Source organism: Melopsittacus undulatus, chromosome 3 (genome assembly GCF_012275295.1).
Source record: "Melopsittacus undulatus isolate bMelUnd1 chromosome 3, bMelUnd1.mat.Z, whole genome shotgun sequence".
In the NCBI taxonomy this organism is placed as follows: domain Eukaryota; kingdom Metazoa; phylum Chordata; class Aves; order Psittaciformes; family Psittaculidae; genus Melopsittacus; species Melopsittacus undulatus.
This window is the reverse complement of record NC_047529.1, coordinates 100,920,977-100,945,500: the sequence shown is the minus strand read 5'-3', so window position 1 is coordinate 100,945,500 and position 24,524 is coordinate 100,920,977. Positions and strand designations below refer to the sequence as shown.

General features: G+C 40.7%; 1 protein-coding gene across 1 annotated transcript in view; it reads right to left on the bottom strand.

Annotated features, from left to right (window-relative positions):
- The window catches only part of DAAM2 (dishevelled associated activator of morphogenesis 2), a 189,048-nt gene that overhangs the window by 90,923 nt on the left and 73,601 nt on the right, over nucleotides 1–24,524 (bottom strand). The window contains exon 3 of the mRNA XM_031045644.2: nucleotides 10,523–10,612. Coding sequence (XP_030901504.1) covers nucleotides 10,523–10,612 — 90 coding nt within the window. The remainder of the gene's footprint in view (nucleotides 1–10,522; nucleotides 10,613–24,524) is intronic.

Genomic DNA, 24,524 nt, shown 5'->3' with positions numbered 1-24,524 from the left:
GGTGAGCATCCAGTGAAATTCAGGATACAAAGAAGAGTGAGCCCTGATCTGTACCAGATCTGCTTCTCATGTGGCAAATATGCTAGTTATTTACATTTTCTTTGCTTGCCTGTCCACCTAAGACTAATCTGAATGGTGAGAACTGCATTGTACACAAGTATATATTACTATTGCATGCCATCAGCAGGTCTGGCTCATATTTGGATTGTGGAGGCACAGAACTTTTGCAAGAAGACAGATAAGGACAGAACACAATCCAGTGGCAGCAACTAAATCACACAGTCAGCATTTACAGGTATTTTCTATGCAGGAGAACTGGATTCCTCACCATTATGTTTGTTCTTAAGTACAGCAAATTACACCATCTTAGGAAGATGACAGCTGGATAAATGTTTTATTTTTTTTTTCTTCCCCCCCCTTTTTTCTTTCTTCCTCCTTCCCCCCCCCTCCCCCCCCATGGTAGAGTCAAATCTGCTCCCACTGAGCTCTCCCATTCTCCCACAGAATGCAAGCCAAATGTGAAACACAGCATTAGGCATGATGATGACAATTTTCCAACTATCACTGCATAAACTCAGGACTATTTTGGGCCTGACTTTTAAGAAGTGTTGAGTGCTAACTTCAACTGGAGCACTACTAACACACCTGAAAAATGCTGAACTGCAAGATGGACACCCAGATTCTACACGCTCAGAATATCTATAGCAAATACCATGGCAAGTTTATGGCATTTATATCTTCAGCAGTCTGAACAAAAGAGCTGGGAAAACATTTTGTAAGCAACAGCTAACTTTTCTTGTTGGAGAGAGAGAGGGAGGGAGAAACTAAAAATATTCCATACTGTTCCCATGGGGGGCAGGGAAGAGAAGACTTTTCAATTATACAAAAATAAATATATAATTTCAAGGCCCTGGCCCAAAATAACCTCTTATACCAGCATAAGTAAATGCATCTGTTAGCACTGAAGCATGGAATAAACTAAAATGAACGATTAAGAAAAACTCCCTAACTCCTCCTCTATCTGCTACAACGTGGTCATTTAGGTATCACAATGCCAAGCTGTAATAATGGTATATCAGTTGAATTGTGCAGGCATTTTTAACTCTTTGACAGCAAATTAATCCTTTAAAATCGCTATGAAAGTGACTCCAAGGGGGAATATATATATATTTATATGCATATATATATATACACACACTATATATATTTATATTTTTTTAAAAAGTCTTACATCATTAAGCCTTACTACATTAAGCCTACTACATCATTTAGCCTACTACATCATTAAGCCTACTACTTGTTTATCAAGTAACCCCTTCAGGGTACTTGCTATAGAAGGGAAAACATCAAGGAGAAAAAATATGAAGATGCAATTACAGGAACTTAATGATAAACCATACAAAATGGCCAATATTTCCTCTCAGGTATGCTGACCTACACAAGGAATAATGGGATCAATGTCAACAAATTTATACTTATGTGAAATGGGAAAAAAAGATAACAATCATTTTATGGAACTATAAAAGAATGACAGGTATGAATCTCAAGTCTTATTCTTCTAGTGAGAACACATTCTCTGCATTAAATGATGTAGAAGGAAATGTATATCATTTTAGACTTTATTGTACACTGCGTTAACTGTGTTGCCCAAATTTGGGAACTAATTCTTCAGCCTACAATACACATTAACAGGTGCCATTCATCAAATAGTTCTTTCACACTGGAAAGACCAAGTACGTCATTAATGAGGAAATGTGTGCATTTGCTGCATTAGTGGTACTCTTGCTGCATTTTGTTATTTCTAATTATGTCCTGTGCTTGTCACAGGCCAGAGGTTCTGAATACACTGCTCCAAAGCCAGCACTTGTTTATAACAGAGTAAGTTTTAAAGCCATGTGCCCGTCTTCCATACCTAGACTAGATATACTGGAATGACCCAATGTCAGCATCAAGCTAACAAATCATCCAAAACATCTGAGCATGAAGTCATTCTGTTAACAGAAAAAGGAACAGAAGCTGGTGGGAATAAAGCAAGTTAACTCCACAACTGCTAGCATCTTCCAAACAAACAGCTACAGGAATGTTGTAGTTTGCAAAGGGCAACATCCTCCCACTGTGACTTAGCAGTGTTATGAGATTTCCACTGAGCCATAGGCTAACTGAAAGCAAGTCTACTTTCAGAGAATTCACTTGAGAAATTCCACATTTCAGACTGTTTCAACAGCAGCTTCCTGAGCTAAGGAAGTCACACAGTCTCTCAGACCAAAAGCAACCATGGATCCCAGGCACTGGGAGGGAACCAAATAACATCTTCTGCTACAGCCTGTTTTAAGAAGTTGGTGTCATGGCAACAATACAGGAGATAATAGGTTGCACAGAGCCTTATTGTTGCAGCCTTCTTTTTTAATAGGGTCATGCAGCTGTTTTCCTGGTTTGATTTATGGTCAGCTCAAAGAATCACAAAACAACTTAGGATTGAAGTGACCTCAGGCAGAAGGGACTTGATCAAAGAAGAGCTAATTTCAAAGTTAGCTCAGGTTGTTCAGGTCATTGGCAATGTTTCAATAATGAGCTAAACTAAAATGTTGACTAGACTTCCTGCCACAAACTTCTAAAGCATTGCTAGGAAAAGAAACATATTTCTGATGCACCGAAGATAGTCTAATTTTCCAGCTCCAATACCTCTTCGGGTGAGCTTTGCCCTGTGGTCATCAGATAACCTCATCTTTTAGCCAGCAATACACTTCCACTAAGCACTCTTAAGTCCCTCACAGTTTTTTCAGCCTTATACTGTCAACCTCATACTGCTTTTGCTTTTAAATTATCACACATGCTGTAAGGGTTACTGTGCAGTTTTCAGACTTCCTAGGGGAAGAGAGAATAGAAGAACCATACTCGCCCCTACACACTTGATGCTGGGAGAAAAACTGTCGTGAAGTCACATCCAAGCCTCATCAAACTGGGACTCCTCACAAATGACTTCTCAAATACTACAGGAAATCATCGTGTGTGTTCATGTTTGCTTCTCCCAGACACAGTGTGTGGAATAACAACTCTAAAGAAGGGAACTTACAAGGGACACATTAAATGCTCCTTATAGCTATAACTCCATAACCAAAATAGCTTAATATTCCAAGTCAGTAACAGACTCTAAGTGTATTTCAAAGAGGAAAAAATACTGCAAGAACATAGAATGGAAAACAATGCAACTTCAAACCACCCACTTCATTTATTATGAGACAACCATGTGCTTGGCACTCTTCATACAGAAAGGATGAACCCCAAAGGGCTTTCATAGCTCAGAACAGACAATATAAAACAAAAAACCCACAGTCAGACAACACAATGATGTGATCTTCATCTGGTATATTGTATCACTAAATGAGACCAGATGAAGATCCATTTTGTCTCAGGGATTATCTTCCTCTGAATATCTTTATGTATATCTTTTACTTTAAAGTAGAAGCACAAAGAACACTTTTCCTACAGCAGGAACTGCAGAACTCCTATCTAAATACAACAGATGTAATGCAGGCTCCTGCTCTGAGCTGCTCCACATAAGGCCTTAAATGCAAAGAAAAGATCTCATGGTTTTGGAAGAAAAGCCCTGCCAATTCACTTAAGCTGAGAATAACTGCCTCTCCATTGTGACCAAGCTGAAAATACACTTCACAGTGCAAAAACACAAAATAAAGCAACCCAAGAACAAACAGCAGGTGCAGGAACTTCCACTGCTCACTTCAGAAAGTTTTTCCCAAAGGCAAGGGGGACTCTGGTTTTTATATTTGCATCCATCTTCAATTTTGCTTAGAGCTCTGAAGGAGTCTGAAGGCAGGCATGGGCATGGGGGTGGAGGACAGAGATATCTTAAGCTATATACAGCTGCAGAATGTCAAGCCGTACTTTTATGGTGATATTTTGCTGACAATGAAAACCTCGAGGGCAAAGTTCAAAGAGAAACTCTCAAAGAGAAAAAAAACAACTCACCAAATAAAAAAACAAACCCAAACCCACCCACCCTCTCCCAAAAAAAACTCACAAAAACCAAAAACCCAAACCTGGCATGTAGACATTATCTTCATTAACATGAGACAGTCAGCAAGGGACCAAAGTGTGAGTTTGTGATATTAAGCTGCAAATGGTATAAAAAGACTGCAGTAAAACTACTAAAAGTTAAAGTCTGACTAAAACTAGGATTCCCCACAGCATTCTAAGCCTAATGTAGGTCTGCATGCAGCCCTCACATTAGAAAAAGAGAACTGAACACAAGCTGATGTGGCAGTATCTGCTGCTTCTGTGTGCAAGAGGTATAAACATTCTGTAGAATGGCATCTGGGACACTTTGCACCTGGGCTTCAGGTTCTTTGGTTTCAGCACTGACTCATGGCCTCAGTCCAAGGGACTTGGACTCCTCTGTGATTGTGTAATGCACAGAAGTGCCTTCCACTTCATCCTGCCTGCTCCTTGCAGTGTGCTCTCCCAAGTCTAGAGACTTCACCAGAAAATCCATTCCTACAAGAATACCTTGGAAGATAGATAGATAGATAGATAGACAGATAGATAGATAGATGCAGCAAGGAAAAAGAATGAACAGTGCTTACACTGAAAATTTATTCAGATCTTTATCTAGGAAAAGGAATGCAGTATGGAGCCAGGAGATGTGCATATAGTACAGGGAAAAGATGTAAGAGGATGGCATGGCGAGAACATTACCACCGTTTCCTAACTTTACTACTCTTTCATGTACAGAGAAATGCATTCATATGTAAACATACTAATTAGAAGTTCCTTGAAATCATACACCAATTTAAATCAAAGACTTTTAGAACTAAGGAGTTTCCTAACTCCTCATATTCAGTTTACTAGGGGTATTTTTAATCATCAGATAAATGAAAACTATAAGTAACAGACAATAACAAAAAAAAATTGTGGGGGATGTAATCATCAGGAAATCCTCTTTTTTTTGCATGCCTGCTGTTACGCATATGGTTCAGATAAATTTTCCTCAGAATATTTAAGCCCCTATTTTGTTATTATAGAGAAGCCTTTCTCTAGATCTGTTTTCCATAATAAAGTATAGTCAATTTAAGGATTATAAGCATGTACTCTTTTCAGATACTGTAAATGCCTCTTTCCAGAATGTCACAGTGCACTGATTATTGCTTCACTATTTGAGTTTGAATGATCTCACTTGAGTAGGTAAAGCACAATTAACACAAAGCAACTTTTCTCGGGTTCAACTAAAATCAGAAGAGTACAAAATAACCCAAAAATATCTCAGAGAGCTCAACATATTTATTAGGAATGAGAGTTTTGTTGGGTTTATTTGTTTGTAGAGAAGCTGTACAATACAGTTAGTCCAGTTTGACTGTACTTTGAACAGAGACTGGTTAACAATTTTTCCCTCAAACACAGAAGTAAAAAAAAATCCCTAACTTGTTTAACTCTGCAAATGTGTATGCTTCCTGCTAAAATCTTCTCAACTGAAGGCTTACAAATTAGTCTCTGGAGGTGAAAAAGGCCGTAAAAGGAAAACAACTTGATTTGCTTTCCAGTAGTAATAAGTCTAAGAGCTTGTAGGATTGTGCAGAAGGCAATAATCTATTGCCTGCACAGTGAGTTCTCATTCTTAGAAACACAGGCTGCGTCCAAAGCAGTGCAATACCTGCATCTTCAGCCCTTTTTGGAATCCTAATATGAGCTCATTTGCAGGTGAAATAACTGGATTGACATCTTCTTTCCATATCATTATTTGATCAGTAATTAATGGGATTATGTACTTTAATACAAGATTCTGGTAAAAGAGCACCGCATAACAGCAGTTTTCTAAACCTTGACATCACAAATTGATGAACACCTGAAAGCTTGCTTTGATGCTTCTTCTAATTCCTGCAAAATATATAACTAGTAGAAAATCTAGAGATAATTTACATGAAGGAATTACAGAAGTGGATTATGTTTTATGTAAGTATTAATTTCAACCGATGGCGGGACATGAAGCTTATCCCAAACAAAACCAGAATAAAGAATCCGAACTGGGGAAGGATGCCATCATGTTCATTCTGCCTACATACAGCTTTCTTTATTACTCAAGATGGTAACATACATACTACAGAGAAACAGGCATTATAAAACATGTAGTATCAGTGTTTTGAGTAGAGGTGACACCACTGGTGACTGATTAATGATTCTTGTGACGCAAATTAACTGCCTCTGTAATTGTCCACCCTGTATTGATTAACAACAAGGTAGAGGGCAGCTGAAACTGAAAATACATGAACATTTTTCAACAGAGAAGCCTTTATTCCTTGTGAATTGCTCCTCCACAAATGAGAATTAAGCTTTCCCTATAGCTGTTTTAGATCAAATAATTGGTGATTTGTTTTTAGTAATAATGATTTCAGCTACAAACTTAGAATGGCCAAAAGTAACAAAGCAAGCATGGCTGTATAATACTGTGTGAAGACTCCTCTGCAGACAATAATGAAATTTCAATGCACAGCTGAACCTCCTTTGAGTTCTGTGGAATGTTGGCTGGCAAGCAGTGTCCCTGCTTTTATAACTTTATATGCACAGGCATACATATCTTCCTCCATTTCTTCAGAAAGTCTTAGTACCATAAGCAGGTGGAATAATTTGTTTGACACAACAATGACTCTCTGCTACCACATTAGGAATAAGTACCATAAAAGATTACATCCAAACTCTTAACTGCCAAGATAAATGGACAGTGTGCCTACAACAGTTTTTGCAAGTGACGTTTATTGACTTAAGACAATCCACTAATTTTGCCACCTTTAGAGCAGATCAGGAAGCTCTGACCTGTTACTTTTAGACAAGCAAAGGCATTTGAGAGTAACAATTGCAAACAGTTCCTTCAACCTGCACTCTTCATAGTGATTTCATGTGCCACATTACAAAGCACAGAGCCCTCGCTTCCCAGGAAACCCAAAGAACCCAAAATCAGAAAGGCAGAGCTCTCTGGGGGCTAGTCCTGCACAGCTGCAGCGTTCTACCAAGTGAGGAATTTGGCCCTTTGTGGATAAAGCTTGATTATAAAACCTTCAGGGGAAAGACAATTTTCCTCTAAAAGGAAGCCTGCACTAAGCTTCTCTGTCACTGTAAGACAATGATGATAGGTGGATTAGGCAGTTAGCTAGAGAAAGAGATATGTCATCACCCATCAGCTGACTGCCTGTGAGTGAAACAGTGAGTAACACTGTACACTTAAGGTTTCAAGTACTTGAAAGTATCAACAATGTAATGAATAGACATCTGGCAACAGTATCCTGTTCCAGTTAGTACATCATTTTGGGTAGCTCAAGTTCAGCTAACTGAGGTTGCACTATAAATGCATTATAAAGATTTTCCAGTATGTAGCTTCTTTAACTCTGGAGGTCTTTAAGAACCTTACTGTGGTGTACTGAATCCAAACAATACATTAAATACATTACAGCCTGAATTTTCCTGACAAGGCTGACTGGTCTGGAAGGTGGAATGTGTGGTTCTCTAAAATGGCTACAAATCAAAGAATCATAGAATAGTTAGATAGAACCTCTCCCACCAGAGATGAAAAAGCCAACTGAGACAGCCAGCAAAAGCGTAGAGCAGACATTGTTCACAGCTGCCTGCACCTTCCCTACATGTGCAAACTCTCTGTACCAGCAGGAAGAAGAATGGAGAGAGCACAAAGACAACTGAGCTTAGACAGTTCATACACACTTCCTGAATTACTGCCAGCTCACAGGCACTGTAACAAATTTGTAACTATTAACTTCCTTGTGTTAATCAACACACATGCAAAGCACCCATCTGATTGATTTGACTCCGATTTTCTTTAATTACATGGAAAGAAAGCTAATTCCCTCCACCCTCCCTGAGGAAAGAAATGCAGCAAACACAAGCTCAGAAGGACCATCAGCAGGACTTCAGTCTGCCATCTTCAGTACTGAAATCTAAATCTTCTCTTTCAGCTTCTGTTATGAAGACTTAAATATGGACTAGGGACAACATAGGCCCTCTCCGGAAGCTTTCAGTAGAACTGGCTACACAGGACTTGGAGAAGGCTGAGTTCTGAATGGCTTCTTTGCCACAGTCTTCACTGGCAAAGGCTCTGACCGCAGCACCTAAGTCCTGGAAGGCGGACACAGGGACTGTGAAAACCTAGACCTTGGGCCCACTGTACATGAGGATCTACATCTTAAGAACCTGAATGTACACAAGTCCATGGGACCTGATGAAATCCATCCGCGGGTCCTGAAGGAGCTGGCGAATGAAGTTGCAAAGCCACTGGCCATCATATTTGAAAAATCATGGCAGACAGGTGAAGTTCCTGATGACTGGGAAAAGGGAAATATAACCCCCATTTTCAAGAAGGGGAAAATGAATGACCCAGGGAATTACAGATCAGTCAGTCTCACCTCCGTGCCTGGCAAAATCTGGGAGCAGATTCTCTTGGAAGGCATGCTAAGGCACATGAAAAACAACAAGGTGCTTGGCGACAGCCAGCATGGCTTCACTAAGGGGGGAAATCCTGCCTGACCAATTTTATGGCCTTCTATGATGGGGCTGTGGAACTGAAGGACAGGGGTGGAGCAGTTAATGCAATCTACCTGGACTTGTGCAAAGCATTCGACACTGTCCCACATGACATCCTTTTGTCTAAATTGGATAGACATCAGTTTGATAGGTGGACCACTCAGTGGATAAAGAACTTGCTGGATGGTCACACTCAAAGAGTTGTGGTCAACGGTTCAATGTCCGGTTGGAGACCAGTAACGAGTGGTGTCCCTCAGGGATCGGTGTTGGGACTGGTCTTGTTCAACATCTTTGTCAGTGACGTGGACAGTGGGATTGAGTGCTGATGCCAACCTCATGAAGTTTAACCATGCCAAGTGCAAGGTCCTACACCTGGGTCAGAGCAATCCCAGGCACAGCTACAGGTTGGGCAGAGAAGAGATTCAGAGCAGCCCTGAGGAGAAGGACTCAGGAGTGTTGGTCGATAAGAAACTTCACATGAGCCAGCTTCAGTGTGCACTCACAGCCCAGAAAGCCAACCGTATTCTGGGCTGCATCAAAAGCAGCGTGACCAGCAGGTCAAAGGAGGTGATCCTACCCCTCTACTCTGCTCTCATGAGACCTCACTTGGAGTATTGTGTGCAGTTCTGGTGTCCTCAACATAAAAAGGACATGGTACTGTTAGAACAAGTCCAGAGGAGGGCCACGAGGGACTGGAGCACCTCCCATATGAAGACAAGGCTGAGAAAGTTGGGGCTGTTCAGCCTGGAGAAGAGAAGGCTGCGTGGAGACCTCATAGCAGCCTTCCAGTATCTGAAGGGGGCCTACAGGGATGCTGGTGAGGGACTATTCATTAGGGACTGTAGTGATAGGACAAGGGGTAATGGGTTGAAACTTAAACAGCAGAGGTTTAGATTGGATATAAGGAAGAAATTCTTTCCTGTTAGGGTGGTGAGGTGCTGGAATGGGTTGGCCAGGGAGGTTGTGAATGCTCCATCCCTGGCAGTGTTCAAGGCCAGGCTGGACGAAGCCTTGGGTGATATGGTTTAGTGTGAGGTGTCCCTGCCCATGGCAGGGGGGTTGGAACTAAATGATCTTAAGGTACTTTCCAACCCTAACTATTCTATGATCCTATGGAGACTGATGCCCTCACAGCATGATTTGCACATTTAGAAAATAAAACTAACCAATAAACTTGTCACACCTTTTTCCCCCAGTATTTGTTGTCAATAAATACATGATACTGGGGCTTTGTTTCTGTTTTCTTCCTAGAGCAGCAAAACTTTCCCACCAGACTGCTCCTGCAGGAATCCTCCCTTTACAAGTTTCACAACAGCCACACAACTTGTCACTTCCCTTGGCCATTATTCTGGCAGTGACAAAAACTTAGTGTGATACATCAGCCTCTGATTTACTGCCCTTCTCATTAGTTTATCAGAAATTTGAAGACCTTAAAAGAAGAAGCATTATGTAGAAATTTGTAGGAGCAGGTGGTCTTCAATTTCCTGTGCAATATGGCACATTTTTCTACTGAAAAAGGCCCTGCAAGGTCTTGAACTACCAAGTTTTAATATACCACTATTACTATGCATTTCAGAGATAATTGAAGATATCCTGGAAGATTTCAAGCAATACATTTTCTGTTCTAAAAGACAAAAATGTCTTAGAAATTCCTTAAGACACTTCCATTATAGCTTTTCTTCCAGCTCAAATAATAATAAAAAAAAAAGAACAAAAGACAAACCCAAACACATGAAAGATTCAATATGGAACAATGTACTATTTTGTTAACATTCTCTTCAGAAATTACACATGCATACACTACTTATAAGAAAGTTGTGCCATATTCATGCTGATAAAAAGCCTTACATCCAGGTGATTAAGTATCATGTTCTTGAGTAAACAGTAGACAAACATGTAGTTCAAATCTAGATTTATATCAGTAATTAGATACATGCACACAGAATTTATTGGTGAGCTACTTCAGTCAGGACAACAATAGTACCTTCTTTTTGCTGCAGTAAATCTGCCATTTCTTCTCTGGAGGGAGCGCAAACATAGCCTCTCTGTTCTTGTCTGTGAGATCCAATTCATCCTGGAGATTGTGAAAAAGAGAAAGGAAAAAACAGTCAGCACCTGCACTGGTAACTTGCAATAGGTACAGAAGAATGTGGACCAGCTATGCTGACTAGCCCTCAATCAAAGGGCAGAGGACTTACTGGCTCCCAAAGACTTCAAAGATTATTGGTTTCATAATTTTTACCTTGCTACTGTGGGTTTTTCCTGTCAGAGCAGAACCTATGAAGAGAGGCAGCCTAAACAACTCCAGTGTCAAACTTCCATTACTAATGGTTAGTCGAGGATGGGAAAGAGCACATGAAAGGTATGAAGTGAAAAACCCAAAGCACTGGCTTATGTGACACATTCACACCCCTAGAGAAAATTCAATACATCTTTTTCCTGACCTGCAGTACCAGCTTGGTCTTCCATAGAAGGAGATCAGTGAAATCACTATATATTTTAAACAGAGGTCACAAGATACTTGATCAGTGGCAGTAATGCCAACAGCAACCTACAGGTTGGACAAGGAAATGCTTGTCCAGATGTTTGGTCTCTGAACCACAGTCCCCAGCAAAAGACAACCAGTGTTCCAGAGTACATACATCCACACAGTGTCACATCAGGTTGAAGAGACCAGCAAATTCAGTCTCTACTAAGAAAAGCAAGCTCAGCAGAGCACACTGTTTTAGAGCCTAAGCCAACCTTGCATTTGTAAAATGAAGGATAATGTTGTGAACTGACTCTCAGATTCCTCACTTCCATTTCTCTTCTGTAAAGGGTGGATAATAATAGACTCCCTACTCAACGTGTCTCTAAAGCCATCAAAGTAAAGACTGCTACTTGCTCTACGTTTATTCAGCACTAGCCAGAACAGGGCTTCAATCACAGCTGTCAGTTTCAGGCGCTAATGGGAATTAAGCAATAAAAATTATCTTCCTAGCAAGCATCCTGCTTGAGTAGTGACAGACAGAGAGGTCTAAATGAGAGTTTCAGCAATAAAAGACAAGCTTCCAATAGTGTTTCAATGAGTTAATTTTGGCAAGGTTTTCTTTCTCCTATATATTTGAAAGTGTTTGGAGAAGGAAGTATCCAGGGATCCCATATCAAGCTGACATTGCAGCATTATGAATACTGCACATGCAGATTCTGGCACCCACGCTAAACTATCCCAAGCAGAGACAATACCTCTTTAACTTCGCCCAACAATGGCTCATTTGGAAAGCATTCAGAGCTGGGAAACTTGTGAAAACAATGAGCTAAATTGCACACTGAGCCTGGTAGCTGCTGCTGACAGATTTAAAAGCCCATAGAGATTTTAGCTAGGGTTAGGGTAGGTACAAAAAAGTACAAAAGAAATGCAAACAGTAACAAGGTGAGGTCAGTACCAGCAGCCCAAGGTACAAGCAGCTTGAGGAGTCTTTTTTTAAATAAGAAAAAGTTTAAAGGAAAAAAAAAACAAAAAAAAAAAACAAAAAAAAAATTTTAGATGTGCAAAAAGAGTGCAAGCCATGTGGAAATGTTTAGGGTGAATTTTCAAACAAGTGGGCAGACAAGTGAGACAAAGATTTTTATCCTTGCTACACACAATTAGATAGCTCAGGCCAGGATCACATTCTTGGGAGGAGAGTGAGAATTAAATGACATGTAAGGTCTTAAGAAGAGTGAAAGAAAGCTGTTGGAGGTCAAAAGCATGTGGGAGGGAAAGGAGGGGCAGACAGGGCATCAGAAATGTCACGTTTGGAAGAGCCACCAAAGAGGCCAGAATAGACTTCTGATATAAGCTGTCTGGGCTCAGCTAAACACTTAGAAAAATTCTGATCGCTTTACTGAGCTACTTAATAATCTTAGCATTATTGAGGGGGGTTTAGGTCTCTGTTTGTTGGGTTGTTTTTTTTCTTTGTTGTTTTTTTTGTTTTGTTTTGTTTTAATGCAGAGCAGTTAACTGTTTTTTTAGTCCCTTCTGCTCTTTCTGGACTCTGATGGCAAATCAGAGAAGCAGCAAAAGCTCTTCCTAGAAGCTGTGCACAAAACCAAATAATGATCTCAACCAAGATAGTTCAAGACAACCATTTCATCAGCTGAACACTCCTATTGACTGAAAACAACCAAAGGGCAGGATGCTGACACTTCATAGCTTCTAGACACTGCCCTGGACACTGGCACCATCAGAGACACAAAGAGCACTCTGCTTTTACTGGGGCAATAAGAATCTGCAATTTCCAGTCATATAGTTTTGCATACTGATAGCATGACAATCTTTTTAGAACAGAAGTCTGGAAAGATAGCTTGAAAGGATGGAAGATCCAGTGAGAACAAAGTGCATCCACACCTCACTTGATTATGGCTCAGGAGGGTAGATTAAGCCAGAAGAACATTAGAGTGATTACCATATTAGCTCAGGTAATGTAGTAACAAGGAAATTGCTCAGGGTTCCAGGCATAATCAGGTCCAGGTGATCACCCAAGTCACACCACAACATACCTGACTGGAAGATGGCAGTTTGTTAGATAGTGTGTGTTAGGGTCAAAATTCTAGGTTCTAACCGCCAGGTCAAATGGGTAGGTAGCAAGCATGAATGTTGAACAGGGAGAGAGACACCTTTTCCAATATGCAAAGCAGCACTCAAGTTCTTCAATATCTTTTCCTGAAGTTAGTCTTCATTAAGTGTTCTTCTCTGAGAGGAAGAAAGAGGTAGTAGGAAGTGAAGAAGCTTATATAACCCCTCTACCTATAAAATTAGTCACGTCATACCTTATAAAGAATCAAGAAATCCTTGCAAAATACAAGAGACGTGAACCCTTCTTCTTGAACCCTCCAAATCATATTACCTCTCCCATCCCCTCTCTATAGAAGAACAGAAGGCCACTGTGACTGCACAAGAACCCCCTGGATCTAGCTAAGAAAGCTGATTGTGGAACAGGCAGACTATTTTCCTATTCTGACTCAGGATACTAACAGATGGCACATAAGGAAACTTGCTGCCCTGGAGGTAAACAGGAGGAAAAACAGAAAGAGTAAATCTCAGAAGGGTAATCTGGTCCAGGAATAGGTCATTCTGACCCAGTGACAGAGGTAGATCTGTCACTGTGTAGAAATTCAGACCCTATAGTTAGTTTGGTGACAGCAAACACCTATTGAAGGCAAAAGGAATTGCAAAGGTTGGCAGGAAAGGGGAGCTACAAACTCTGAATGCAGTCACCACAACTGGAGTTGGAACCAGGCTAAGGAAGACGATGTGACCGAATGCCCAGGGAGCAAATGTAAAGGACAAGAAAAAAAGGGTCAGTCAGAACAAAGCAGGGAGAGCACCCTCCTTCACCACCTGTGCCAGTTTCCCAGCAAAAACGTAATAACTCCTTTTCTGTGCCTTGGATGGGTGGCTTAGATCCAGCAATTCATGCCAGCATGACCCTGCACAATGGAGTTCAGCCTTCTGGCTCTTAAAAATACTTGAAATTGTTCTTGTGGAACACTGATTAAAAAGATATTTGCCAGGCTGGCCCAAGGGAGATGTAAAATACCTCCAGTTAATATTCCTTACCTTTCTCTCCTTTGTCTGTTTCCTATTTTATTTACTGAGAGGGATCCATTCAGTTAATTTCAGCTAAATTCAGTTAAACATTCAGCTAAACATTCAGTTAAATTCAGGCATTTTTTTTAACTTACACAGATTGAATTTCAATGATAAAACATTTAAAATGTGCTGGAGCTGGATTTGAGGCTCAAATATTTTCAAGTCCAGTTCTTAGGCCAAAAGGGAAGATGGCCTTAATTCAAAATGGCTACAACCCAAGGAAATGAGAGACAAAGAAAGAGAACAAGAGGGAAGAATGGGTAGGAAATATAAAACTAAGATTTTGTGGGATGTAAAATCACATTATGTCCTTTGTCTTTGGGAACATTCATAAAAGTGTAAAACCTAGATTTGATGCTGGGTAGCCATCAGCTCAATAATGATATCACTCAGAGCCCCAGAACAGCTGAACAGACAAGTAATTCCCCACCTAGACTGGACAGAACTTTTCCTAGTGATATGAAATGAAAAAAACCTAGACAAAAATTAGTATGTTGGGAATGCAGAAGAGTGGATCACTTGGCGAGAGAACCACTAAAGAAGAACATTTAATGCCTACCAACATGCTTGCTTCCCTAAAGGAGAACCTTTAAGTCCTGCCAGCATCTTTGTACTGAAATATATATCGCATCTCCACCATTCAGTCACCTGTGGAAAGGTCGGACAGAACCACATGGTAGCTGCTCCTTCATCAGTCTACTTTACTTGGCCTTGCAAGAAGACTTATACAGTCCATAGGAATTTTGGAATTTAAATGAGGAAAACTTCAAATTGTTTGAAAGACAAATTTAGTGAAACACAGACACAATGAGACTTCCCATTCTCAACATAATAACACTGAAGTCACAGTAGACATAAGATGGAAACCTTAACACTTAGTACACAGAAAGCATGAGGGCTTCCAGGCTCCAGCACCTCTTGGCTTCAAGTCAACACGTTGGAGAACAAGATCCCCAAACTTGCTTCTCCAGAGATATTTGGACACTCACAGGATATTTCTTCAGTTCCAGTTTCTCATTCTACTTGTCCCAGTTCCACTGGTGCTGGACTGCTGGACTTCCTGGTCACCAGGGTGCTTCCCCCTGACTTAAGGTCAGACAGCTGCTTCATTTTTGTCAAAGGCAAAATACAACAACCCAAAACGACCAATCAACAAACCTTCAGAGGCTGTTGGCCTTGGTTTGGGGGTTTTAATGAATCCTGCACAGTGTTTCCAGTGTGATGAAGCACAGAATTCTGTCACATTTTCTTTACCACAAGCAATAACTTGATTAATATGGATATAATAGATCCTCCCAGGAGGAAAAGGAAATTTTGCTGATTTTCTTATGTTTAGTTGGATACCTGTAATGTTTCATCAATTTCTTATAATTTCAGCTACAGGTAGTTGAGTTTTGTCCACAGGTCATGGTCTCTCATACTCATAGTGCTCTTGAAATCACATCCTTTCTGTAAGCACCCATCCCAGGCCTGTGTTTCATACTTAATAGTATTTTTTTTGACTTAAAGAAGTTAATGACTTCTAAAAGCATATTCTCATTTCCTAAATGTTTATTTCTGCTTACAAATTCATTTGGACAATTATTAAAGAATGAAATCCTTTTATCATCCCCAGAGGGCTTTGGCATGAAATCAATCTTTATTTGACACCACAGAATGTAACACTAAGCAATACATTTGCAAATAGGTCTCACCACTTCTGCTGTTCAGAGATGCCCATTTTGCTGTCTGATTACAGGTTTATTGCACTGTTTGGCTCTTTAGCAGCAGATGGATAATCAAGCAAAATGACAGCCAGGTCTCAGCATCACTAGGCACCATGGGAATCAAATATTTAGAGTGTACAAACTGGCAAAGCTCCCTAGGAAGGTTAAACTTTACTCTCCCTTGTTAAAATCAGAATGAAAACGTAAGAACTTACAGAACAGACTAGATTGGCAGTTACCTGACCTGTGACCAGCACCAAAAGCTGCAGAGGGCTGTGGAAAAGCCCTGCAAGTACAAAGCCATAGAACAAACTCTGTACATGGTTAAACAATTCCCAGATCCCTGCCTTAAAATTTTAGGTTCCAAGTGTGCATTAATTTTTATATCATGACCTTGCACTGTACAAATTTTAGTTAAATGCCCTGTTCTTATCTTGCTTCTTGATCACACCCCCATTCCTTCTTTTGTCTTTTCTCTTCTACACACCTACCTTTTCTTCTCCCCAATCTTTTCCTCATCCCCCTTGACCCTTTTCTCCTGTCATGCACAAATGCACTCTCCCTCATCTACCTCGTCTATCATTCTCTCTCAGTCTCTTCATAGCATCAACCCCACCTAAGTTACAAATGAAGTATAATACACTGTTGCCACTACAATAAATTTCCTGTACAGAATAATACCTCATGCTTCAGGATCTCCAGCATCATGTATATACACATCTGTCACCATGTCCCCAAAACGGCCATATTCCAGTTCCACTGATACTCCCAATTGGCACAGCACAGCTGATGGCCTTATGCCCTGGATGAATTTATTTCAATCTTCTACAAAGCAAACAGTGATTATGACACATCATGGGATCCCACCCAGCATCCACTGGCAGGCTCCAGAAAAGGTTCATGTTCATGTGCAGTCACCTTGAGGGAATAGTTGATGGTGGATTAATCAATGCTGAAGTACAGCTCAAGCTGACGTGAGATAAATGGCACTGACATGTCTGGGACTGTAGAGGAAGGGGAAGCAGTGGAAGTAGATCAGGGAGAAGGTTGTTGGCAGCACACTACAAACTTTTGCAATAGAAAATCCAACCCAGCATAACTGCTACAAGTGACCTGAGTAGGACCACACTGCTAACACATGACTTAGATCTCCTGAAAGCTACACTTTTACATTAACAACAGTCCCAGGAACCTTTATTTTTCAGTTCACACTGCCTATGCCAGGTTTTGTTGGCAAATAACAAACAGGTCAGTCTAGTGGATCACATTCAAGCTGTGCCTCTGCTCACCAGGGAGGAAGGCTGGGGAGGAGTGAGGACATTCTCATCAGAGATCCAGAGGCAACTGTCCAAAACGCTGCTTCAGAGATAACTGCAGTGAGTGCATATAATAAAAAAAAATACAACCCAAAATAATAATAAAAATATCTTCAGCTTTCATTCTCCTTGCAAAGAACTTATGAATCCTTCAAGTAGGATAAATCTTTCCCTATTTATTCACTGTGTCCACCTCCAGGGGACAGTATAAGATTGTTCCCCTGCAGTCTTCCTTCCATTGCTTTGATCAATCCAGCTCAGTAGGCTGACATGCAAGAGGCAGCCTGCTGGAAGAGTGCACATTTCCAATACTGAGGTCGATGAGGCATTCTGAAAGACAGTTTGTCTGAACTGTCAGTGAATGAGGTTCATCAGATTGCAGAAATGCCTACTCTCATGTACAAATTGGAGCAATGTGCAGTGCAAAAAAAATATCACTCAGCAAAGCTCCCTAAAAAAGAGAAACATTTCACAGGCTTTATCTAATGTGCAACCACAAACACTGGAGTGTGATTGAAACAGATATTGAGAGAAGAGAAACAGAGCTTCCATCTTTAGATAGCAACCAGTGCTCATTTCTACCTTCTCAGGGCTGTGCCTGACCACAAGTGCATGGCTGTACCCACAGCAGAGATTGTGGGTAGATGCTCTTTCAACAGGCAACATCACTACCACCCATACAGCTAGCACAGCTCCAGATGCAGCACATGGGTTAAAAGTCCCAGGTCCACCAATAACCTGTGAAGAAAAACAGCCCCCAAAACAAACTTTTCCATCTTCTCAAGCTCTTCCATCTAATCCTAACTCTTGAAATTAAAAGCAGTCTTTGTAAAGCACACAGAAACAACACACCATATGAGGCTGCGGAATAAGACTTTGATCTGTTTCCCAATTCATAATAATTAGGTGGATCACTGCAAAACATCACTGGGTTTCCATGCATTTGCAAATACATGATATGTGTGTGTGCAGATATGTATGCCACTCACACCTTACATACACCACAACTACAAACATAAGACATATGACATAACACCTCCCATGCCTATAACATTTTATCATTACATTTGTGTATGATGAAACCACTGTGCGCACTTGAGTTGCTCACACACCCTGTTGACATAGGAAATAATGTTTACATTTCAGCTACTGACATGGATCTGACTGTAAAGCAGACAAACGAAAGTGCAATTTCCTTCATACACTTCTTCCTTCTTGCTTTTTAAGCAAGTTGCAGCTTTAAAACTCCTTCAGCACTAGGGGCCAAAATAACCTGATTCTCAGTCATCACAGTACAAGACAGAAAGCACCTGGTGTTTATGAAGTGGAAGATGTGTTTCTCTACTATCCTGCCAACACAGAAGCTACTCATTCTTAAGGTTCAGTAGCAGAATAAGACTCTCACCCATTTCATACTGCTTTTTGGTGGAAAAAATTTATCTCGCAGAAAGTCAGCTAACCATCTCCCCTCTCATTCCTCAACACCACCACCAATATTACAGTGCTTCCTTTTTCCTGATTGCTTCTTTGCTTCCTGGAGAACTGCTAAACCCTGCCTCTCCCATTTCTCAAATCTCTGACTTGACAGCATACAAGTACCTATGACTAGCAAGGCATGATGCAGGCAGTCTGCTTTCACAGGCCACTAGAAACGGCACCTGCTGTTTGTTTTATTGCCTTTCACAGGCAAACTATGAGCACTGGACAACATTCTGCAAGGCCAAATAGAAAGAGGAAGAATGAGGAAAACCAGTACCTGTTTATGCAACAATACAACCAGACATTTAGAGAGAGGTCATAGCTTAGCTGTGCATTTTCATATGCAGGGCTACAATATGGGTAGAGAAAGAGGGATATGGATGGGCATATGAGGACAATAACACGAGCACTTGACTACCATCACTGTTTTTCTGTTAAGGTGGCATGCATGTTCATGTCAGTGAATTAGAATGAGCCCAGTGAGAGGGATAGGAATGAAAACTGAATAGTCAGACTCATGTCTAATCTAAACCCCAGCTGCTGCAATTTAAGCCTATTACTTCTGTCCCCCTCAACCACAGACATGGTGAGCAGATTTTGTCCTTCCTCTTGATAACAGTTTTCAAGCCTATTAAAGGCTGTTGTAATGTCCCCTTCTCAGTCATCCTTCTTGAAGCTAAACAAGCCCAGCTCTTTCAGTCTTCCTTAGAGGTCATGTCCTCTGGACCCCCCATTCCTCCTCTAATTGACTTCCGGGCTCTTCCCAGTCAAAGTACGTCTTTCTTGAAGTGCACTGCTCAAAAGTGGGGACAGTGTTCTAGCTGAGACCTTATCAATTCTGGGTACAAAGATTACTTCATGCTTCTATACTGCATTCTTGGTTACATATTCCATTAAAACAATGACTTTTTATGTTTAATAAAAACACCAAAACCTGCATGACTTCTGTTCACTCATAATCTACTATAATCCTGAGTTTCCTCTCTGAAGAAATGTACCCACCTGGCTGCTTCCCATCCTGAATTACCAGACTTACAGTAAAATTGTACGTTTTATTGGCCTCATTGAATCCCATCCTTTTGCACAGAATTTCTCCATCTTCTTTTAAGCTTATCTTTTAACATATTCCCAGTGTTTGCAGCCTAGTTATGCACTCTCTAGAGAGGCATTCTGGTCACCAGGGGCTTGTATCTGGGACGTCATGGAGAGATTACCAAGCTTTGCAGTCCACTGTGACAGGTGGCAACCCATCTAGGACAAGCACCACATTTACCTCCACATTCTGATTATACATCAAATATTTCTCAAACAGAGCTTCTAGTATCAGCATATGTACCACTAAATAACAATAAAAACTTCTGTTTCAGCACAGTGCCCATTCCCCACCCCTCATTTCCTTTTTTTCTCCTCTCCTCATTTCCCCCTCCCTTCCAGGGATCCCTTGCCAGGGTTTGTTTTTATGCCAAGGTCCTTTAGATGAGACCCTGTATGGGAAGGTAGGTGTGGGAAAGGTTATGAGGAAACTACCATCTAAACTGCTACCTTTCTGGCTTCCCCACCTTTCCCTCCCTACAAAGTCTCCTCTGTTCTATTTTAATGCTAATGAGTTCAGAAGAGGTTCCTAGGCTGGAGCAATTCACAGTTTGGACTGCCAAAGCACACAGGCACACACCTCTCCGATCCCTTCCTGCCCAAACACAGTCCTGCTGGCTCAACCCTCCAAATGTGCTCTGGGAATTGCTGCTGCGGCCCCATGCCAAAGGCTGGCTGAATTTCCAAGGGCGTTGGTGCTACCTACTCTCCTCCCAGCTTTATCTTCTTGTGTGCATCTTATTTGCCATATGCCCCTACGGAGGAAAACAAGGGTAAGTCAGAGCTTGGCTGACCTTTAAATCTCTGATAAAATATTACATAAAAAGGCAGGAGAAACTGAGAGGTCAGTTAAGAATTTAAAGAGAAAAATTAACTTTTTAGTGAGCTTCGGTTGTGCAGCTCACACACACAACATACATGCAAACTAAACTCAAAGGAACTCAGGTAAATCACCATCAATTTCTGGCACAAATTCAGGTTTACACAGATAGAAGTGAAACCAGAAGCTACCTTTTGTTCCTCTCTTGCTCTCTGAATTATTCATCCCAATTTAGCAGTGGAAAACAGAGATCAGAATGTTACTAATTCCATTTAACTGAGTGGACTTGCTCTGGATTTACACCAGTGCAAAAATATTAATCAAATTACCTGCTTTAATTTGTAAGAGACAAAACCTCTCTGCTAGACAACCTATAACACAGGTTTGTTCTATAGTCTACAACACAGATATCAGACACAGACTATGTCTGAAATAGACCATCACAGAATGGGCTGAGCAGTCTATCAATCCCCTTTTTACTAATTGTGAACTTCAATAAATGGAGATGAGCTACATTTACTACAAATCAGTCTAGACCGGCTAAAAGAACACCCCCATATGAGGCTTCTGTTATCTCCTCTGGGATGAGATGGAGGGCAATTCCACAAAGCTCTTCACACATATTAACCAAGTATTTCCATAGCCAAGCATGGAATTGAAAGCATGACTGTTTGGTTATTTACTCACACCCAGTCCTGTCTCATTGTTCAAGTATTCTGATAATCAGAACTGCACTGACATCACTGGGTTTAAGAAAATACCAGCCAAGATGTTTTTCTCCAAGTATTTCTAAAAAGGAAATTACTAGAAGCTTTCTCAAAATACAGGAAAAGGAAAGAGAGAAGGATGAGCATTTGCCTTGCAGAATGAACTTATCTCCTAACAACAAGCTATAATTGCATTTACTGTCTGGTTACACAATTGTAATCCAAAAGCTCTCTCTCATCATTAATATAGAAGCCAACAACTTTACACCAACTGACAAACTCATCCAGCTGTCACTCTCTACACAAGAAGTAATGCTGAAACACAGCCACTAAAGCAAAGCCAATGGATTTTTCCATGACTCGAGGATCTCCCTGGACACCTTCCAAACTGGAAAACTGCAATTTGCTTTCCCCTTGCAATTTCCTTTGGAGAAGTTATTCTTTAAACCTCCATGTAGTAAACCATTGGATAACACTGTCATGCACAGAAGGCAGTGGTAGAGATCTGCTCCCAAGATCTTCAAATACAATACGTTTTGCCACTGGAAGACTCCTGTACTGCCTATAACATACACATACTGCATCTTTTGAGCACATTTTCAACCTAGTTATAGTTCGATACTAGAACTGGTTAAGAAGCACTACTCTTCTCTGTTTCACATCAGGGAAACAAGCTCACGAATATATGAAATGAGTTGCATAAACTTGCAGAGGTAGCTAGGAAAAGACACAATGTTCTTGAAATGTTTTTCCCCCATGAAGCCTTCTGACTTTTTCACTTACAGAAAATGGGGTATCTAGCATTAAAAGCTCTGGCTCAGTGGTGTTCCAGTGCCAGGTGGAAGGTGTATGTCTGTACTTCCCTAAACAAAACATGCCAAAGACAGAGCAGCTGTGGAGACAGCCCAGTGTGATGAGTGACAGAAAAAGCACCTTGTGACACTTGCCTTCCATGTGCTGCTCCCAATGGTGCTGAAGGGATGAGCAAAAGGACTACTTCTGTATTTAGTGAAACCAAAAGCTGCTCCTTACCCAGTGTGGAGGAAAGTGCAAGGAAGCTGATGATCTGAAAACACTGTACCCTAGAAAAGTGCTACTGTATCCACCTAGACTTACCTATGACACCTTGTGCTCCCCAGTTTGGTGTCTTGCAGACTAAGGCAAACGACAAAAGAAGGGCATTTCTTTGCAAGAATGAAAAAGCCTTCCTAGAGGACCTTTACAGGTCCCCTGAATGATAGCCTTGAACACTAAGGAAGCAATCTGCCCGAAGGACAAAGAGGCATGACATAATTAAATCCTTTGCCCCCATTCTCCTTCAGACTATATGATATATTGTCTGAGCAATGATTACATCTGATATAAATTGCTTCTAGATGAGAAAATACAGAAACTAATTTGAATCAACACATTAAACAGGTGATCCTTCATGACTGCTACCTACTTTTCTATTCAATTACCTTATTTTGTTAATAGCTGCTCCCAAGCCCTGTTTACAATGTACCTCCACAGGGGTAACTCTTATCCTGCAAAACACTTGCAACCCATCATCTTTCACAACTTTTCCTCCTCTGGAAAATTTCACTGCTTTCCCAGCTTTAGGTGGTTACTTTTACATTGCTATTTTGTTATAAATTTTATAAGATATTCATCATCACAGGGACCTGGCTTCCCTTTCTTGCTCAAATCAGGCTAAATGATAAATCATACCTCCTACAACATTTCAGATTTGGCTATTTTTCTATGAGATGCAGAAGAAGCAGACATCTGACATTCAACCTCCTTTCATCACCATGCAAGCTCTTTCTCTCCAAACGCACAGCCAGAAGATCATCTTGGCCTACCATTCGTCTCATGTCACCCTCATCTTTGCAACCTGTCTTTGCACTCCCCTCAACACCATAGCTATTTGTTGTGTTATTTTCTTCAATGCTTTGGAAAACTTCATCCTTCCTTATCAGAATCTCCTGTTGAGTTATGATCTGTCCATCATGCTCTTTGCATGATGTAGTATTTTCCTCTGCCATTTCTCCCAGATGCATCTTGAGGTGGCACCTTCTCATCCCAAATTATCTTTCTGACCTTATTCATAACAGTGTCCCGCCTCTCCTTAGCAGACCAAATCTAGATTCAAAAATCCTCTCTAAAGGGTGAGGAACAAGGATTTAATAGATTTGTTCGTTGCCTAATACAGATCTGAACAACGTAAGACACTAATAAAGAGAAGTAAAGAAAGGACAGAAACTGCAGAAGGGCAGAAATCATACTCAGAGAAGTGGAGCAATAGGACACCCCTGTCACTGCTGCTGCTGGCTCTATTTCTACTGAAAAGGGCAGAGGCAGTTACTCTAAGTCAGCAGGCATCAAAGTGACAGGAACTCTGTAAGAACACTGGTTCAATTCTAGGAGGAAGGTAGGAAGCTGTCTACTCTGTATCCATGCAAGTAGAGCTGGAAAAGCCCTGAAAGCTGAAATAAAAGTAAATTAGTTTGATCCTTCCAGCTAGCATGTATAACTCCTACTATCAATATAATCTCAGTGTTTTATCCCTTCAGCAGCCTTGAGACTTAATCCAGAAAGTTCCCGACTCTTTGTTATAGACATAATGGAACACAAAAAACACTCAAACATGAATGATGTCCTAAGGAAAATGACACAGTAGAGCTTTACGTTATTTTATTTCTTCTTTTTATGTAATGCTGAATAACACTTGCAGCTATGCTAAAACAAGATAGTGTTGTCAAATCAGCTGATAAGGTATTAGAAACATGTGGGCACAAGTTTTTTGAATAGTAAGCCATACATGGCTTAAGGAATAGGATATCATGACAGCATCCAAGCATTCAGCAAGGGGAAGACACCAGGTTAACATTTTAGCATATCCATTCTTCAGTGGCAGGATCTGTTCTTTCCCCTCTTTTTGCATCTCAAGCTACGTATCTGTTGTGCTTTCAAAATCCAGTGCTCTCTTAGGGAACATTAAGATTTCCCTGTTAAAAACATGTAGTCCAGTAAGTCTTTCTTGGATGTTTCATGTCTACTGTTAAGTAAATCATACTCAGAACACACTCAAACATTCCCTCCAGATATTCCAACCATGACCACAACTTTCCCCACCTTTCAGAAAGGTGACCAGTATTATCTGCTTGGGATAGTCAGAAGCCAACAATCACCACAGACACAGAAAATATCACATAGGCCAAAATTTCAGGCAATGTAGAATGACAGAACTCCACTACCGTCTTCAATAGA